The sequence below is a fragment of the Staurois parvus genome, unplaced genomic scaffold (assembly GCF_062004578.1).
Source record: "Staurois parvus isolate SC_StPar_1 unplaced genomic scaffold, SC_StPar_1.0 ptg000202l, whole genome shotgun sequence".
Classification (NCBI taxonomy): domain Eukaryota; kingdom Metazoa; phylum Chordata; class Amphibia; order Anura; family Ranidae; genus Staurois; species Staurois parvus.
In genome coordinates this window covers 3,613,261-3,634,281 of record NW_028317998.1, presented here as the reverse complement: position 1 = coordinate 3,634,281, position 21,021 = coordinate 3,613,261, and the positions used below count along the sequence as shown (strand labels likewise).

Below are 21,021 nucleotides of genomic sequence, written 5' to 3'. Positions count from 1 at the left end.
AAAACAAAACCATAAATGACAAATGGTGGGGTGAATGTGGTTAAGAACTTACAGCTCTGTTGATGTGTAAAGAGCAACCTTTTAGGTGTGCTTGTGCTTGCTATTCTTTGCAGATTGTATGCTTAGAGTCTATACATCACGGGATGCTTTTTTTAATATTGCACTCCATAGCCAGAGTCTTGTCTCTGCATGCAGATTTAAAGAGTTATGCACTTAGACTTAAATAGGTGGTTTTTTTCATGCCCATTATAAATCTGGTACTTTTCCACCCCGGGGAGCTGCACATGCTACCTATAGCCTGAAATTTAGGTGAAAGGCCATACTCTTGTAAACACAAATGCTGATGCGAGAAGCAGCTACCTGTGCATGTGCATTCAGAAAAACTGTTGTATGCTCATGTATGTTAACCACCAATTCAGAAGTACACAGGAAGCCGGCTTCTGTTTTTAGGACAAGCGACAGTTGCAAGTGCAGGGCTAGTGCCAGAGGTGGGGGTTCCAAGTATCTCTGTGCTCTTTAACAAAAAAAAAAAATCCCTGCTGACAGGAGTGAGTGACACTGCAGTTACTCCTGTCTGTGAGAGAGGGGAGAAGGGAGCTCCTGGAGCCCCTAGCCCACGCCTCCTCTCTACATAGTGTTGACGTGCCTGGGTCATATGCTTCTTTTTCCTCACCTCCATCCTTTCCTGTCCTGGCCCTGGAAAGGAGTATATGTTAATGATTATATTTACAAGTCTGCTTGATCTGCCCTGGATATAGAATGGCTGAGGTCTTCCAGTTTACATTTATCCTTTTGGTGACTTCCTTTTCCACAATGTGCTATTATCTGTTAGAATTCTGTATTAGCTACCTTCAGTGGAAAGTCTACCAAGATGAGCAAGAGTGATGTGAAACCAGTAAAATCACTGTGGGAATAGTTCTCAAATCTTTTTTTTTTGTTTTGTTTTTTTCATGAATGCAAAAAAAGAAACATTACAAGCATGGTAGGTAAGGGAACACCTTTATACTCCATCCCTGTGGGAGTTTATTCTTGACAATATCTGGATTATCTGAAAATTGCATAGACATTTTTATAAAGAATACTGATTTAGATTTTTTGTAAGATTTTTCACTTCACCTCAATAAATGGCTTTGAGTTTGGGGCTCATGCACACTTGATGTAAAAAATAAAATGCTGTTTTTACAGGTGTTTGGCTTTTTTTCTCTAAACGCATCTCTAAATTTGCTTGTGTGGCCATGCACACATAGGTTTTTACAGGTGTATTAGAAGTGGAGCATTTACAGGCTGAGAAAGTCATCACTTGCGTGGTCAACAGAGAAGCTAATGGCTCCTGCTGCTGCTCGATTGCAGTGTAAAGAGGGAAAAAGGGGAGAAGAGATGCAGCCGTGCACAGCTCTGGATCTATTCTCCCCTCTCTTCCCCTTCACACAGGGAAGGGGGGGTGCAAAGAAACGGAAAACCTTTCTTTTACCTTAATGCAAGGAATGTTTTTTAACTTTAGTATCACTTTAAGTGTTCAGCCATTCCAATGGGCAGAATAAATTAATTGAGATGATGCACCTAAATGCGTTTGCAAAATGCACATTTAGACACTTTTTTTGGCTGCTTTTTTGCTGCCAGGAGCAATGACATTTAGAGGAGTCCCAGTGTGCATGAGGCCTTAGGAGGCGGGGTAGGCTTCCCTGAGGACATACTCCTTTTTAAGGATTGCCTAAAGATGGATGGAGTTGGAGATAACTGGATTGAATAAAGTAGGAAATTTCAGTGAACGGAGAGGCTCTGGAGAAGTCCTGGAGGCGAGCATGGAAGGAGGTGACGAGTGAGCTAGAGAGTAGGCGGTCTTGGGAGGAACAAAGAGGACTATTTCGGTGATATTTTGAGATGTTTGGTGATGCAGCTGGGGGCAGAGCTGCATATGCCTTTTGTATGTTGTTGGTTCCATCTCTGGCTTGGTATGAGTGTACTTAACTTTTTCGCATTTTGCTGTGAAAATTTCAATTCTTGACTTTCATTGAAACACTTTTTTTTAATACAATGTATTTGTTTGCCACTTTTGCTTACTGTAGAAAAGTACTTTGACATGAAGAAGAACCAGTGTAAAGAAGCATTAGATATCTATAAGAAATTTCTAGCCCGCATGACCAAACTGTCAGAATTCCTTAAAGTCGCAGAGGTAAGTCCAGTCAGTCATGCACCAAAGGGGCCTTATTTAGCTCTTGGCACTGGTACAGTAGCATGTATTGTGCATGATAATACAATTTGAATGCTGCAAAAAAGAATCTTGGTTTGCAAACTGTCATTGAACACAAAGCCACTGCCACCGAAGTAATATTTTTTTCTGCTTGATACCATTGTCATTCTTCTTTAGATTTGTCTTGTGGCCAACAGCAAGCTTTGTTTTTGTTATTTTTATATAATATTTTTTGCCAAAATGTAAAGTTTTCTTACACTATTTCGTACTTGTATTGAATTGCATTAGCAGCAGTTGCATGATATTTCGAATTCAAAGATTGGCATATGCGTGCAAGTTTTAAATTGCTTGATTTGTAACGCTTGTGATATTTGTGGCTAGCAAGTGCCACTGTACCAGTCCATTACCTTAGTAAAGTCCCTTTTTCCATCATAATATGTGTGTGTAAACATTCAGAACCCACAGCACTCTTCATTGCCGCTGCATGAAATAATGTACACTTTTCTTTTCCCCCTTTATTGTGAACTCAGCAAGTTGGAATTGATCAGGGTGACATTCCAGATCTTACTCAGGTCAGTGTGCATTTCACATTCATCTATATAGTATCATTTCCAATTCTTTCCTCTGTTTATTGCTTTATCCATTATCCATTTTCCTGAGAAGCTTTCTCTTCCATATATTTTTATATATGGAAACAAATTCATGTGAACTGGTGAACTTGTATGTCATCGTCAACTGGTGGGTTTGGGTCTTAACTGTTCCATGATTTTTCATTTTAAGACAGTGTCACATTATTCTGGTAAGAATGGGCAAGACTTGGCCTGGTCAAAATTACTTGACAGCAGGTGGCTGAAGGTCGAGATGTGTTTGTGACGGTTATAGCAGTGAGCCAAAATACCCTTTTAAACTGCTATGCCTTTCGATGGTTTACAGATTCATGATTTGTTTATTGACTGATAAGTGTAAAATTGTGTATGTGTATTTTTATTTTCTTTTTTTGGTGGGGATCTGTAAATCATTACCACCAAAAAACGGATACATGTGAACTATACCTGCAGCATAGTCGCTGTTTGGCCTTTTCCTCAATTGGACTTTAAAATTTTCACAAGCATACTTTTCAGGCCTCATAGATTATGGAACAGTGGAATGCAGTGCTACATTCAAGCAGGGTTTTTACTCTTGGGTTATAAACTGGAGATCTACAGGAAGACGTACAGAATACTATTAATATACATTTGTATTTGTTTCCTTCATTCTTAGGACAGAACATAAGTGTGGATTTTTTTTTAGCTGCTCTATTATTGAGTAACGTTTTCTTTTGATCACATGATACAGCATTGGGGATCATTCATATAACCATGTGATTACGCATTCTGATCAGTGTATTTCTGTGATGGGTGTTGTCAGGTGTTTGTGTTCAGCTGTGGACAAGAAGCCTGTACTAGTCAATAACAGGATGACACTGTTCACGACTAATGTCTTTGATCAATGCTATTGACAGATGAGTGTCTCAGGACGCAGACTGTTTGGGGTTTATTTACTAAAGCTGGAGAGTCCAAAATCAGACTCCCTTCTGCATAGAAACCAATCAGCTTCCAGGTTTCATTGCCAAAGCTTCATTGAACAAGCTGAGGTTAGAAGCTGATTGGTTTCTATGCAGAAGGGAGTCTGATTTTGGACTCTCCAGCTTTAGTAAATAAACCCCTTTGTGTCCAGGGACACTCATTTTGTCCCTAACTGAAGGTAATCATTCCAAGTGCAATTACGAGCGAACAACTGCAGAGCCTCTCAGTCTGTAACTGATTTGTACAGGCTGCAAGTAAATAGAAATATGCTGATCTGGGTGATCTATCAAAACGAATGTGGATGAACAGTGATCACATTCATTAAAACAAAAAAGTTTTATAAACTTAAAGTGGAATTAAATTCTGTGAAAACGTGTTTTGTTTTTTTTTTTTGTTTTTTTTTTTTGGGATGTGCCCTCCTGCAGGTTTATACTGTAATGTGCATACTTGCACATGATTTCAGTCTTGCCTATCAAAAGATGGCCTCTGGTGCTGTACTGTCAGTGCCCGGGTGGCCCATCTTCTCACGGTCTTCCTTCTGGGCTACGTCTGTTCAGTCTCTTAAATGGCCAGGCTGCGATGACATAACTCATCACACAGGAGTCCCTTCATTACGGCACAGAACAGGTGTTGTAAATGTACGCTGTGTCCGAGTGTACATTACCACTGACAGGCAGGGGGAAGCATTTATAACACAAGAGATCATTAGGGTCTACTCTCAGCAATGTTTAAAAATTTTTGAGTTTAACACCGCTTTAAAGGAGCAATTTATTCAGTCTACATTTATCAGAAATATGCAATACATGGACAGACTAGACTAGTCTAGTCCATTCCAGGAACCAGTCAGTAGTAGTCATAAGGCATCTTTAACCAGGCCATGTGCCTCTCGACAATGATAGAAACAAGTTACCAGGTGCAAATGTTATAGATACATGAGATACATACAACTCTGTTATAAGTAGTTAGGGTTTTTTTAAAGGTAGTGGGGGAGATTTATCAAAACTGGAGCACTCCGAATCTGCTGCAGCTGTGCATGGTAGCCAATCAGCTTCTAACTTGCACTTGTTCAGTTAAGCTTTGACACTGAAACCTGGAAGCTGATTGGTTTCTGTGCAGAGCTGCACCAGATTTTACACTCTCCAGTTTTAGTAAATAACCCTCCTTGCATAATGGTTTTGTGCATATTTTTTTTCTTTATTATGGTTAGGCCTGGAAAAAAAATGTTTAATACATATTTCCATCTATCATCATGCGTTTCATTATGAGGTTGACAAGGAGAGCTGTAAATCAGACGTTTGCTGTACTGTCTTGTTAGTTAACCTATAGCTATGTATTACATATATAAAACGAAGATTTTGTGTGTGTGTGTGTGTGTGTGTGTGTGTATGTGTGTGTGTGTATATATATATATATATATATATATATATATATATATATATATATATATATAAAATCTCCTCTTTTCTTTTTTTTTTTTAAGTTGTTAATGCAAACAATTGTTGGGGTGTACATGTCTGTCTATATGTTTAAGTAATATCTGAACTTGTGAACTGTACTTAAAATGTATTTGTTGCTTGTAAGTTCAGTTGTATTCAAACATATGTCCTGATATCTGGATGGAATTCATGTAAAAACAATGTTGACCTTTTTTTTTTCCTGAGACTGCCCTTGTATTTCCTATGTTTGGTTGTCACTAACTCGCAACTGTTCTTCTGCAGGCACCCAGCAGTTTGCTGGAGGCACTTGAACAGCACTTGGCATCCCTTGAAGGTAAAAAGACAAAGGAACTGTCAGCTGCTAGCAGGTGAGTTGTACTGTACAAAGTTTGATTGGTCATTTAAAATGTGTATCTCTTTAGTTCTGTTGACTACAATAAAATCCTTTCTAAGAGATAGATGGATATTCACATGTCCTAGACCTCAGTTACACTTGTGTTTAGTGGTGGTAAAATTACATACTTGAATCATGTTTTTACTGACCCTATCTGCTCCCTCTTAAGCTGCACAGGCAGGGGGATGTACACATGCCCCAGCAACCACAGTACTTTCCAAATATTATCCCGTATCGTGTGAGGTACATTCATCCTGCAAACACCTTGAAATGCATGTAATACTTGCTAAGGAGGTGTCAACGCAGGTGATGTCAAATGCTGAAGAGCGATCTGCAATGAATGCATTCTCTGCATTAAGGTAAAAAATCTTTCAATAGTAGCCCCTTCCCCCAATACTAACCGAGCCCCTGATCTGCATCCAGTGCTGTCTCGTCTGCCGTAGCTCTTCTCCCTTCCCCGCTCTCACAGGCTCGACTGAGATCGTGGGAGCCATTGGCTCCTTCTGCTGTTGGTTAATACCTGTGAGTAGATAGCAGGGAGCAGTGCTGAGCCATGCTGTGTGTCTGAATAGACACAGCCTGGCTCAGGATCGAGCCCACACAAGTGTCCCCCATAGCAGACTTGCTATGAAGGAAGGGAAAGAGGAGGCGTCTTGAGCACCCAGCTGGGGACCCAAGAAGAAGAGGTTTGGGGCTGCTCTGTGCAAAACCATTGCACAGAGCAGGTAAGTATACAGTGCTTGTGTTTTTTAATTTTTTTTTTTAAAGCTTTTCAAGCACTTTAAGGATTGTAATCATACAAGTTACAGAAGTCTCTAGGTATCCATATACATTTTTTCACTGTTCTAGAAAATCAGTGGTAGCTGATTGAAATGGAAAGGTAATCTTTATTAACATGCTGTTGAAAGGACTGTAATGTTTCTGGGTTTGTTTTTTGTTTTTTATTTCTTTTTATATTGTTCAAACTTGGAATTTTGCTTTTATGAAAGACTGGTAACTGTAGTATTCAAGATTATATTTGACCTAATTTCAAAATAACATTTAACCTATGCAGAAGAAATCTTGTGCAATGATATGTCATTTATTCTCTATATTTAACTAAATATTTTTTCATCTCATAAGGGCCAGCACATTGTCCAGTGCAGTATCGTCTCTAGCTTCCACTGGTTTGTCATTTTCTAAAATGGATGAAAAAGAAAAGCAACAGGCTCTGGAAGAGGAGCAGGCCAGATTACAAGCACTTAAGGTAATGTCAAGAAAGCAATTTACCTCCCAGGACTTTTTTTTCACTATTCACCCTCAACCGTATCATAACCAGATCAATTGTTCACGCTTTATTATGCACAGGTTTAATCAATATTTCAGCATTTTTGCATACCAATTGATTTTCTACACTTTTTTTAAAATTTTTGTTTAGCAGCTGTGGGGCCTTAATTTGATAGTTTGTCAAAAATGCCCTTGTTATATAAGCAGAGAACTGGATAAAGCACACAAAATGCAGTTATAATTTGTTTAACCACTTGCCTACCAGGCACTTATACCCCCTTCCTGCCCAGGTCAATTTTCAGCTTTCAGCACTGTCGCACTTTGAGTGACAATTGTGCGGTCATGCAACGCTGCACCCATATGAAATTTTTATAATTTTTTCACACAAATAGAGCTTTCTTTTGGCGGTATGTACTCGCCACTAGGTTTTTTATTTTTTGTGCTATAAACAAAAAAAAGCAAACATTTTGAAAATAAAATTTTTCTTTGTTTCTATTATAAAATTTTGCAAAACAGGTAATTTTTCTCCTTAATGATGCGTTGATGAGGTGGCACTGATATGCAACAATAATGGACACTGGTGGGTGCACTTCTGGGCACAGGTGGGTGGCACTGCTGGGCACTAATGGGCACAGGTGGGTGGCACTGATGGGCACAGGTGGGTGGCATTGCTGGGCACAGGTGGGTGGCACTGCTGGGCACCGATAATCAGGACACTGATTATCATGATCCCTCCTCTGACAACTGCCAGTTATCAGCAGTACTTTCCTCACGCTGTGACAGCATGAGGAAAGTGCAGCTGATAACCGGCAACTGCATTTACCGGTGATCTGCTGTGTCATTGGACATAGCTGTGTGTGTGCTCCTGGTCGACCTGTGCTGTAGTTGGACACAACACTAGTTTGACAGCAGATTTCAGACTATGATTTCATCTAAAACCAGTCACACACAGAGCTCTGTGTTTACAGCAGTTTGGCCGTTTTCTTTCTCTAAAAAGCAGGGAGAAAAAACAGCCAGATTATGAAGTAAAAGCAGCACATATTACATACATTACACTTGTTAGGCACACAGTTCACCCGTTCCCACATGGAAGAAAAATATATTTGAAATATATTTTAAAAATATTCTTCCCAAATATATTGACATATATTTGAAATACTACAATTTTGGTCATATTTTTATATATATATATATATATATATATATATATATATATATATACATACACACACTGCATGTTACATTACAAAATGTATGAAAAATATTTTTAAAAATACATTTTCAAATATACTGTCTTTAAAAATACAAATCATGTATAAATTTCATTTTTGGTATGCATTTACATAAAATTAATTTCCTAAACCCTTCCTCCAATTTGGATGTACATACCCTCAAATTAAACCTGAGAGTGTGCACTTTCAGCCCATATCTATTATATAACTTTAGCTTGACTATGTAAATACCTGAAAAAAACTAAAATTATGCCTGTGTACAGATATATATGGACCTAACTGTATATTTGTAAATACATTCCAAAAATGTAGATTTGTATTTTAAAGACATACAGTATATTTAAAAATTTATTTTTAAAAATATTTTTCATATATTTTGTAACAAACGCATTTCAACATACAGTATATATATTTATTGCAATATATTGAATATGGCCAAATTTGTAGTATGTCAATTATATTTCGGAAGAATATTTTTAAAGTATATTTTTCTTCCATATGAGTTGACTGGCCCTAGATGTTAACCCCTTCCCAGCCAGTGCCATTAGTACAGTGTCAGTGTACAGTATTATCACTGTATTAGTGTCACTAGCAATGTCTGTTTCAGTTAGTGACCCTCCCAGCCATTGTCTGTTAGTGCCAGATTGCTCGCCACTATCACAGTCTAGCTATAAGTCGCTGATCATGCAAACCAATTAATATACACTTATTGTTTTTGTTTTTTTTACTAAAGACGTAGCAGAGCACATTTTGGCCTAAATTTATGAAGAAATTCAATGTTTGTATTGGATTTTCTGTACCAGAAAGTAGAAAATTATCAGGTTTTTGTGGTTTTTTTTTTTTTTTGGTCTTTTTCTGATTTTGTAATTAATAAAAAACCCACTGCTGACCAAATACCACCAAACGAAAGCTCTATTTTGTAGGTGTTGATTTTAAGATATATTAAAGAAGATTTCTAACATAACTTCTAGTTACTTCCTCAAACTAAATCTTTCTAAAACCGAGTTTGTAATAATTAATGCATATTCATTATGTACAAGAACTTGTTTTCTTCTGTCAAGAAAGGGAGGAAGAAATGTTTGATAACCTTTTTTTGATAACTTTGTTTAGTTCTGCCAACAGTCATAACTCACAGTAACACACTTTGGCATGCTCGACATATTCTGTTCTTGGTGAAAGTCATGCTAGCTTTTTCTAATATACTTGGGTAGTTCGATATTATGCATTAATATGATTTTCCTGCCTTTTAGGAGCAACGACTAAGAGAAATTTCTGTGTCAAATTCTACTTCTACATCAGCCTCACCTAGCACTTTATCTGGGAAAAGTGTCAATAACACAGCTGTTGATTTGTTCACAACACCTGCACCTACAACAAACAGGTGAGTTAATGCCTTCTTTCGGTTTCATTAGTGTGAACCTAGGCGTGAGATCATTGTACCACAGCCTGGTTGATTTGGCTTCATCAGGCTGAGCTATGTGTTCTAGCTGTTAAAATTTTTGAGAAGTCAAGGGAAGCATTGCTCCTTGTTTATAGTCAATTAAGGTTTCTCCCTAGGTGAAGGTGTTGCTAGAGTCATTTGTGTTTTCTCCTGCTTGCCTATAAATGTATGCAGTTGTGAAACAAGCTTGTATGTTTATAGCAAGCCCCTCAGGCAGTAAGATTAGGCTTTTTGAACATCCAATTGCTTTCTGACATCTATAGCTAACATAAAATTTCATGATATTTTTATTACTTTAGTAACTAGTCAAAGTAAATATTCTGTAACTAGTGTTTTGCACAAATTTATTATCTATGCAGTTCAAGAATCAGTGGATGCAGATGAGCCATTTTATGTAAAAATCCTACTGATACTGCAAATATTTATATTAAATAATAAGACTTTATTGTCGTATAAAAACCTACAACAAAATTTGCATTTCCTGAATGGTGCATTAAATAATTACAACAATTACACTGTACTAAAAACCTATACACACACATTATTGGAAATAAAGAAAAAAAGGTTTCAGGATTTTTGGGGTGCTTTTTCACCTCACAGAAAATACTCATGCATACTCTTTATAAAGCATAATAGTTTTATTACAAAATATCAAAAACCCAGAATTACATCCATAAAAACTGTTAATATACAGTATTTCATGAAACAATCAGTACAATGAACCCTGTAGCACTTAAATAAAATATTTCACATAGTATGTTGTATTATGAAAGTAAGCAAAAAAGAAAGGTAGGCTTCTTCAGGGATTCGGTTAGAGTACACTGTTAATGTAAAACATACACCATTAGGTACATTCAAACAACCGTTGTGTCTGCATAGTTTCATGTCTCATACACACATTCCAGATTCAAAGCTTATATCTAGGTGCACATAGAGTTCCATAAAATATGGCACTATAAGTACCTGATGCACTATTGCTGTTTAAAATTGCAAAACTCCAGATGACAGTAAGATATCCTATTTCAGGCAGGGAAAGTTTTACAAGTAAATAACAGAAAAGCAGAAATGTTATTGACCACCAATGAAAAGGGCATTCATAGCTCCTATAGGGCCAGCGAACAAAGGAAGTTCACATGTCACTATAAGTGTCTCATATGCCAGTCACATCCTTATCCCATAAAGAATGTCATTCCACTGATACTGCGGGTATTAAATGGGGAAAATGGCAGCAGATCCTTCAGCCCCCCCTCTAGAGCCTCTAGAGCAAGCCACTTGCTCTGGGGGTGCTCATGCGTACCTGATCCAGAGCCCTGCTCTGTGTGTCTATTAGACACACGCAGCTTGTCTCGGCCCCACCCCTTGCTGGGTCCTCACTAGGTGTGATTGATGGCAGTGGGAGCCAATGGCTCCCACTGCTATGTCTTAGCCAATGAGGAGAGAGAGACCCAGGAGAGCCGGGGCTCCTGTGCACAGCACTGGATCTAGATCAGGCTCAGGTAAGTATTGGGAGACTGAGAAGGATCTTTCACTATATTTAATGCTGTATAGACAAAATGAATATGATAATTACCTGACTTTATCTGGTTTCAGTACTTTGACGACACAATCCTGAAATAGGCATTCAGCTATTATAAGTCAGAGAAAAGTGAGAATTGCTTGCTTCTATATGTATTCTGGGTTAGTGACTCAAAGTATTGAAAGCAATGTATTTTTCATAAAAGCCAGGTAACTAGAATTTTCAGGAGAGGTCAACAGTGGCAGGCCACACATCTCATCAATTATTTATGTATTCTGTATTTAATACTGAATAACATTTGTTATATTTTAAAGTATTTTGACACTAGGAAATTATCATAACTCGATTCTTTAAAGAAGAATTACAGAACTGCATTATTAGCATAGTTACATTGTTCCAGCTTGGGCCAATGTAACTATGCATATACTATACATCAGGGAGCCCTCTAGAAGCTTGATATCCCTGTAGCAGATACCGCTACTTCTGTGATCTCCCCTTTTGGCAAGGCGTCATTCAGAGATCACTTTGCATTTTCTCAGTTAATTCAAAGTGTTCTCTTATTGGAAGAGGTGGAGAGGCGGGGTGGTGACATCATACTCCTCACTTCATCCAATCAGAGAATGCTTTGCATTTAGTGAAAAAATACAGAGCATTCTCTAAATGGTGCCAGTGCCTTCTGTCTTCAGAATGAAAAGGGTAACCGCTCGACACAGGGTCCAGAAGCAAGTAGAGATGACTGGAGTAGTGGTGTCTACTACAGTAATTTCCACCTTTTTGGAGGAATCCCACAGGTATGGTGTATGCATAGTTACATTGTTCCAAGCTGAACCAATGTAAATATGTATAAAATGCCATACCCAGAATTCTTTAAGCTTTTAGTTTTATGGTTGGGAGGGCTGATATTTATTGAGTCTACTACTGCAAAACTAGAAGTTAAAGGATAAGTTCACCTTTCCACAAATAAATGCACCTTTTTTTGAAGGTGAAAAAAAAAATGTGCATTTATAATTTTTTTGTGTTAGGAGCCTCTACAGCATTGCACCAGCGTATCTTCATTGTGAAGAGGAAATGAACACAGGATTGGGCTTACAGTGACTGATCATTATGATTACCAATCAGAGGCTATCACAGTGATCAGGTGACTCAGAACCGAGAGTCCCAGATCCCTATAGTTCGTACGAGGGCCTGGTCTGTGTGCTGGAAGCGCGCTGTGCGGTGCGCTCCTAGCACAACAAGATATGTGCATATATGCGACCCCATGAATAAAGACACACTTTGTGAGGCCGCATATAAATGCATATGGTTGATGGGAAGGGATTAAGTTATTCTAAATACTTACACTATATTTTATTTGCATTGCCATATAATTTCATAAGTTTTTAGTTAAAGTATTACTAAACCCACAACACTAAAATCAGTCTGTATATGCAGTAAAGCTTGCTTGTTATACTCACTGCAAGCTGCACATGCTCAGTTTAATGCTCATTGCTAGAGAGTTGTTTGGTTTTTTTTTTGGAGAGAGTGCATGCAATCAGCACAGGGCCAATCAGCACTGTCCACACAGAGGGTCAGGGGTTATGCAGCCTCATAGGACAATCAGGAAAACTCTTCCTATAAGCTTTAACCAGTACTCTGTTGGACACCGATAGAGGTCACAGGACTGCTCCAACCGCTGATGAGAAAAGGTATTTAGCAGTTTATATTTACTAAAATGATTGCATTTCTATATTCTGTGGGTGATATAGTGAATGCAGGGTCATGGGTTGAATAACACTTTAAATATGCATAATCACATTAATAACATTTAGTTACATGATATTTTGTGTTCAGTGCAGTTAATATTCAAATTTGTCCTTTTTCAGCATGCCCAACCTTAGCAGTGATCTGTTCGACCTGCAGCCAGCATTCGTGCCGACTGTACAGAGTACACCTGCCATTGCAACTTCTGTAAATAGCACATGGGGAGGTAAGGTTATACATTCCTCTAAAGTAGCCATATAATTGTTCTATCACCCCCAAAATTTTATAAATTTTGTGATATACAGATGCACACACAGTTCCTTTCTTTACTGGTATTCTAAAAATTGCCTTTTTACAGATCCCAGTAGCTGAACCAGAATTTTACGCGCATAATTTTACACATATAGGGAAATGAGACCAAACAGGGACTCAAGTCCCCTTCCACCTCTCTTCTGCTGCAGTCCAAACAAAAGTGAAGACAAGGTGCTGGATAATTTTTGGTTGGTCATTCAGAGTTTCAAAGAGCACAAAGGCTTCGGTGCAGCGGCTCTCCAAATAGCAGGGGCACCCCTTGAAAAAGGGGGCTCCCATAGTTGAGAGTTTGTTTTATAAGTCTAACAAGAGTACCAAACAAATGTCCATGAGTCCAAAATCTTGGAAGGCCCAAGAAATTCCCCCTTCTTCGGGGCTCGGGTGCTGAACTTGATAGCACTCTTAAATTGGTGCAAAGTTACAGGACACCTGTAATCTGTGTATCAGAAGAACCTCACTACTACTGTTCTGTTCTTATTTGGGTCCTCCACAGGTCTAGTCAGACAGAGGACATGGCTTTTGGTGTTTTTGGTGTTCTCTCTCTTTAAAAATTGTTTAATACTTTTTGAATTTGTGGTCAAGGAAGTACCCTGTATTAAACGTTTTATTTTTTGTTTTTTAGAGAGAGTTTCTATAAATGTAAAAATATAAAAGCATCAGCTTTTAAAACTTAAATCTGAAACCAAAAATGATCATTGTTTTTATTTTGAAGTAAATTTTGTTTCGTTCTGGGATTAAGCAATATATAAAAATTAATTTATGTATAAGTACTGTATGCAAGTTTTTTTAATATTTTTTTTGTTGCAGTATGTTTGTTTTTAAGTTAAAAAAAAGATATTGATATATATCTTTTATAGCTTTGTGCTTTGAGATCATGTTCCACATTGATATGCGTTTTTTCCATGTTACTGTGTCTTTAAATCTCCACTGAGCATTGTTGTTCCACACCTGGCAGTGTCCTCTATTTAAGCTGCTACTCCCCCAAGGTCCACCGGGCCAATAGAAGGAGCTAGAGGCTCCGAGCGCGTAGCCTGACTTTCCCACGTCTGTGCTCTTCCTCCCCACTGACCCTCTTCCTGTGATGTCACATCCTTCCGGAGTGTTCCAGGCTGGTTACTAGGCTCCTTCCTGCACAAACGCCGCTGGATCGGCTCTACAACAACACTGTTCTGTAGGATTGACTACTACAGTGTCTCTCACCATCTCCATCAGAATAGCTGCTATTGCACCAACCACCGGTGGCGCCTGCAATACGTTTTGAGGAATGGTCATCTCTCATATACGCAGATGAGCTTGTTTTATTGCTTCCTTTACGGGCGCCTCCTGTCTCTTTTCTTCTGTCCCTGCATACAGAGCTGGCTTGCTCAGAGGATGGCTGCTGTTGTTGGGTTTTTTTTTCTATAAATATTCCAGGCAAATTGCCTGAGAGACTCTTATAAGGACTTATTGTACACCAATGCATTTACATACTCTATTTTAAGTACTTGTATGCCAATATTGCCATTATCATCTTTTACGTCTTAATTTATAAATTTTATAATTTTTATCCTTTTCACCCTTACATTACTTTACTCCTGTGACCTGAGTTACTCGGTTTTTACTATATCTTCCTCTCTGATTCATATTGTATGATGCCAAAAGCTTGGAAAGTTAATTCCCACAAGGTCTATCATTGGATGGGAAAGGCATACTTTACTTGGTGTGAGTCTCAGGTCTTCCACCCTAGGAGTTTTTCCGTGGGATGACTCCTCTTCCTGCAGCTGGGTCTAGATTAGCATTTGGATCTCGGCACTGGTCCAGGTTTCTCCCCTTTCTATTTTGTATCAGAGACTGTTGGTCTCTCTCTACTTGGTTAATCCATTTGTACAGCTCTCACTGTCCGTTCCACTATGACTCTGGATCTCTCTGCACCTCAGAAGCCACCATTTTGCACCCATCCAAACATTTCGTTCTCCCTATTTTTACTCATAAGATGGTATTTCTTCTAACCATCACTTCTGCAAGGTGAGTGTCTGAACTGGTGCAGGGTTTCTTGCTCCTTTAATGCAGTAAGGAACATTGCATTTTTCGGTTCCTTTTTCCAATTCCACGTCACTGAAAGGAGATTTCCCTCCATTGTCTGGATGTGGTTTGGGCTGTTAGAATCTGTCTCTCAGCTACTCCTTTTCTCCTGTAGGCAGCAGCATAATGGGGATAATATTGACAGAGCCCCAAAAGAACTTCAATGTCTCAAAATGAATATAGTCCAGAAATATTTAGACAGACTAAAAGTGAATATAGCACCTGGAACAGATGTTTTATATCTGTGTCCTCAAAGAGTTGAGCTCAGTTATTTCTAAGCCATTGTTTTTCATTTTTAGAGACTCTATTTAATTACCTACTCTGTATCAATAAATTGGAGCAATGCCAGCATGGTGCGCCTATGTTTAAAAAGGGATCAAATTCTTTACCAAGTAACTACAGACTGGTTAGTTTACTTTATATAGTTGAGAAGATACTCAAGAGTCTGGTACAGTTTTTGCTAGAAAACAATCTTTTAAGCAATAGTCAGCATAGATTCAAGATAGGCAGAAGCTGTCAAATGTGGAGTGACTGGATATAATATAATATACTTGGATTTTTCACCCAGAATATGGGTTTAACATGTTACGAAAGGTGAACTTATCCTTTAATCTATTTATAAAAAAGTTTGGGATTAAAATTACCATTTCTGTGTTTGCAGATGCCAAACTGCGTAGTGAAATAACGTCCATACAGGATGTGTCCAGCTTACAAGCAGACTGTTTAATTGGGCAGCTATGTGGCAGAGGAGGGTTTTATGCTGACAAATGTAAAGTTTTGATTTGAGAGCTAAAAACATGCAAGGAGGAGTGTAACTGGGGAAGTCAATGGTTGAGAAGGATCTGGGTGTTCTGGTAGATCATAAACTTAAAGATGGCATGCGATGCTGAGCTGCAGTTTCTAAAGCAAGCTAAATACTTTCTTATATTAGGAGTTATAGACTGCAGAGAGAGGGAGAAACATATTTTTGCCCCTGTACAAAGCATTAGTAAGACCTCTTCTGGAATGTGCAGTTCAGTTTTGGGCACCAATTCACAAAAAGGATATTGGGGGGAGAACTAGACCGTGCAGAGAAGGACAAGTGTGTTCAAGGAGGGGGCAGGAGAGGAGCAGTGTATACAGAGAGGCTCCCTCACTGGCTGTCACTATATGTCAGTGCCAGTTTTTAAATGCAATTGCCGCTTTTTTTTTTTTTTTTCCTTCACTATAGCTCAGTGAAAAACTTTGTTTCTTATAGCTTGGGAAAGAGACTAAATAAACTTTTTCTTTTAGCGTGGGGAAAGTGACAGGTCTTTCTCTGAGCTATAGTGAAATTAAAAAAGCCCATAATTACATTTAAAAATCGGCACTGACATATAGTGACAGCCAGTCACTGTATACACTGCTCCTCTCCTGCCTTTCTCCTCTGCTCCCCCCCCCCCCTTCTCCCTCACATCTGCAGTACACACCGTCCCTTGTATCGGCACCTGTATCGGCTAAATTTTTTCTATCGGCAACTATTTTCGGCCGATATGTTTCGGTGGCCGAAATTTCGGTGCATCCCTAATAGGCTTCTTCACAGCTGTGAAAATGTGCCCCCCTCAAGCACCTGTTCTGGCCAGCACCAGTGGATTGTTTAAAAATTGTCTGGATGCATTCTTAAATGCAAAAACTATAACTGGATATTGATATTCATAGCTAATGGTACCAGAGGTTTGCTTCTGGGGATCAGGAAGGAATTATTATTTATAGTTGGACCATTATATATAGTTGTTTTAGTCTTTCTCTGGATCAGCTGTGGGTGTAGGATTCTGTGTATGGATGTATTCTATTTTTTTTCTATTTATTTAACTAGATGGACTTGTGTATTTTTTTTGTTTATTTTTTTTTTTCAACTTAACTATGTAAATATACCTTCTAAAGTGTTTGGTATATTTGTTTAATGAGAGCAAAAAATACCTGTTGATCATGTCAGCAATCTTGTGAGTTAGTCTAAGCTTCTTTTGGGACAAACTTAAAAAATGCACACATTTTTGCAGGAAAAAGAGTGCAGTCATTATTTTTCCCCACAGGAGCTTGCACAGCATTGCACCCATGATCAGTGGATCATGGGTGCAATTGCAGGCTTCTGTAAACAGACCCTACAGCTTTCAACCAGTACCTCTGTATGAGCTGTCAGTTTAAAAGTTGCTGGACTTGTGAATGGACTACCAGCTTGCTCATCCATTATCTTGTAGTTCACTGTAGTGACAGGAATTGACAGAGCAAAGCAAGTTCTGCCCTGTGTGAAAGGGGCCTTAAATGGATACTAAAGATAAAACTTTTTTTTACCTAAATGCATTCCTTGCATTAAGGTAAAAAACGTTTTCTGTTCATCACAAACTGTGCCTTCCTATGTCATCTTTTTTTTTTTCTCTTGGTGTCAGGAAAACTTGTCAGAAGTAACTTGTGCTAATAGCAGAGGAGTGAGGCAGCAGACAGAAATGTCACTTGGTGTTCTGGATTGAGACAAATAGACACTATAGAGGGACATGCCTTGTTCATATTTCATGTCTTGGGTTTGCAACCACTTTAATACAAATGAATATGATTTTTAAACTATTTTGCATATAAGGTAACGCATTTTAAAATGTATTTTTAGGGCCCTTCTCTTCATCTAATGGTGTTAGCTCACCTCCACACTTGGACATCTTTGACATGCAGCCAGTTGAAGAGGTTGTAAAGTCAACACCTCAGTTTAATGCTTCCACCTTTGCTTCTAAGCCATCAGTGGGAAATATAAGTGGTAAATAACATTTATTTAAGACATTTCAAATGGCAGCATGCATTGATAATGCCTGTTTATTACACTGATAAGAAAACTAAGCTGTAGATTAACTTTTAGGCTGCATTCAGATGGATGTCTAAATTTCAGATTTTAGCTGTGTTTAGAAGACTTTTCTGAAAGCAGCTGAACTCACACAATGCAAAGTATTCATGTTAAGGCCTCATGCACACTGCATTTCAAAGAAGCTGCTCCTACAGATATCTGAGCTCTTTGGAGCTTTTACTTTTCTCTGCCTGTCACTTCCCTTCCTTGTTAGCCTGTGTGTCCATGCACACTATAGGCTGTTTCAGGAGCTTATCGACAGGAAATAACCCCAAACCCTTTTGGGTTTTTTTTTCTGCCTGTAAACTCATATGCCTGTTGACTCCTGAAAACTGGAGCTTGCGAAACCCAAAGAAGGACCATGTGAAGATGGAAGCGTCTACAGCAGTGGCAGCGCGCCCCTGGAGGGCTTTGTTCTAAGGTAAGTATTACAATAATGTGCTAGTATGCAATGCAGCTTCTTTTAACTGCAGTGTGCATGGGACCTTGGAGGCAGAGGAAAAAAAAGCTTAAATGCCTGTAAAAGCAGCTTTAAAAAAAAAAATTAATTAAATGTTTTTGAGCTGCTGTGTGCATGAGCCATCATACATAATGATTACCAGCATTTAGCTAAAGATGGTTTAATTGCGTTTGGGAAAAGAAGGAAAGTGCTATGTCCAGGGTCAACTATGTGCAGCTAAATTTGCGTTAAGCTGCAGATAGCTGAAGTGCTTTTAGCAGCAGAAATTTACACGCTTTTCCTTCCTAAAATGTTGGTATTTCTTCTCATGTTGGTTCTGAGACATCCTCATGTTGGTATTCAATCTTTGCATATGTGGTCTAATAAAAGTTAGTTTTTCCCCTTCAGGTTCGATTAACAGCAGAATGCAGTGTGGGAAAGGCACTGCAGATGACCACGCTGCTCTTGTAATTAACGGTACCCCAAAATGCAGATCACAACACAGTCCATTTGTGGGCACCAAGTCGCATGGTACCATAGTACCATGCAGTCTGGTGCAGTGTGTGAACCAGCCCTCAGTCATGTTCTCCTCTCAAGCAGGCACACAATGCTCTACACTCCATTCAATTACACAGCTCTGTCTCCTTTCTCAGAAAAGTACCAACAAAGAGGAAGATGAGGTGCCTGGGGTATAAAATCCCACCAAGAATGTGGTATTGAGAATAAATGCCTGAAACCGCTAATGCAGCTTAACCCATCTATCTGCAGCTAAACGAATTTCCAAACCACACTTTTTCAAGTGTAGATTACTGGCGTTTAACTGCTGTCAGATACAAATGTCCATGCGAATGTAGCCTAAAGCTGGATACACACGAGCTGAAAATCCGCTCAAAATGGTTGGTTAGGCAGAAACCGAACAACTTTCTGCCTGTGTGTACAGCTCCTCGTCTGACTAAAGCCGGTCTCACAACTAGTTTCTGTCGAATGGGCAGGCTGTAAAAGCAGCATCCAATTGACATCCAATCATCGCTGGCAGCCTGCGCTGAACATGTGTGTCCTGGCGAGGGGATGGTCCCCCTGTCAGAACACAATAGCTCAGTGGGGAGATTGCCGCCCTCACATTGGATGTGTTAGTATGGCAATATATTTATATATTTAATATTTATTAAAAATATTTATTTTTTCGTTCAGCCTGCTAGGTTGAAGGAAAAAAATAAACTTCCTGTGTATCCGGCATTAGGCTGTCTATAACAGCCATTTCTACCCTATATGTTGCAAAGTAGTAACTTCATTCTTTAAAAACTTATTTTTTTTTTCTTTTACGTGCATGGGAACCTTTAGAAAGGACAATGCAAAGTCAGTTATCCACTCATCAAATTCTGAATGTAATGCAGTTAAATAAATCCTAACACCAAAATGCATGAATGTCTTTAAACCCTTGTGTCTTCACACAGTTAATTTTTGGAAAACTGAATTCAGGGTAAATTCACACTAGTGTGTTGATCTGCATGTTAGTGCAGCTGTTAAACGTAGATCAATGGAAGGACATCTGAAAAAAATAATTTCCAATGTGTCCTATTCACACCATAACGCTGCTTTGTGCTAAAATGCAACATGTATGCATTTTAGCGCAACGCAACAGATGTAAGCAGATGTCAACACAATGCACAGGATATCCTGTGAAAATGCAGTATGTGGTAACGCACGCTAAAATGCATGTCAACGGACGTCAAAATGTATGTTAACAAACACCAAAAGGTATGTCAGCACGTGGCTAAAATGGATGGAAATGTACATCCATTTTCTATGCCTTTTAGCGTAATTCAGTGTGATTTGGCCCTCAATTAACATAAGGCATACGAGAGAGGTTAATAATTTGTGGTGACATCTGTGTGCAATTACCTGTAAAGCTCATTTCAGTATGTAAGATCACTTTTAATTTTCTGTTTTTTTGTTTTTTTTTCATAACGGATACATTTTATTTTTTAACACTAAAGTCAGTTGTTCAAATGGATAAAGTATACACTCACTTTTGTGGCTTCTTTTTTTTATTGGTTGTAGTACATTTTAAAGGCATTGTTCTTTTTTAAAAAATCAATATTGTTCTAATAGAATATTTGTTGCAATTTTATATTGTTTGTCACAAATTAACTTTGCATATGTGTTACTAAATTTAGGTTTCCCATTGCATTCTGGCATACAAAATACATCTACAGCAATGAATGTGGATTTTGATGCAGTGTTTGGAGCAAAATCTACTGCACAAGAAAATAGAGAGACAACTGGTATGTGATTTCCAGTCCACTGTTTGATAATGTATAACTGAAGTAATATGACCATTTGATAATTTCACACCTCTGTTTAGTATGGTAATAATGGGGTTTATTTACTAAAGCTGAAGAGTGCAAAATCAGGTGCACTTCTGCATAGAAACCAATTGGCTTCCAGGTTTCATTGCCAAAGCTTAATTGAACAAGCTGAGGTTAGAAGCTGATTGGCTACCATGCACAGGTGCACCAGATTCTGAGTGAACCAGTTTTAGTAAATCTTCCCTAATATGCCAGGTTCTACTTGGGTTTC

At 38.5% G+C, this 21,021-nt stretch overlaps 1 protein-coding gene across 3 annotated transcripts in view; it reads left to right on the top strand.

Moving 5' to 3' along the window:
* The window catches only part of LOC149461452 (phosphatidylinositol-binding clathrin assembly protein-like), an 88,897-nt gene that overhangs the window by 35,567 nt on the left and 32,309 nt on the right, over positions 1 to 21,021 (top strand). Inside the window, exons 7-14 of one of the 3 annotated variants that reach the window (XM_089678292.1) lie at positions 2,067 to 2,173; positions 2,722 to 2,763; positions 5,475 to 5,560; positions 6,709 to 6,832; positions 9,335 to 9,465; positions 12,904 to 13,007; positions 17,775 to 17,918; positions 20,619 to 20,726. In XM_089678292.1, the coding sequence (XP_089534418.1) occupies positions 2,067 to 2,173; positions 2,722 to 2,763; positions 5,475 to 5,560; positions 6,709 to 6,832; positions 9,335 to 9,465; positions 12,904 to 13,007; positions 17,775 to 17,918; positions 20,619 to 20,726 (846 nt within the window). The remainder of the gene's footprint in view (positions 1 to 2,066; positions 2,174 to 2,721; positions 2,764 to 5,474; positions 5,561 to 6,708; positions 6,833 to 9,334; positions 9,466 to 12,903; positions 13,008 to 17,774; positions 17,919 to 20,618; positions 20,727 to 21,021) is intronic. The other 2 variants (XM_089678293.1, XM_089678294.1) reach the window with 2 other exon arrangements.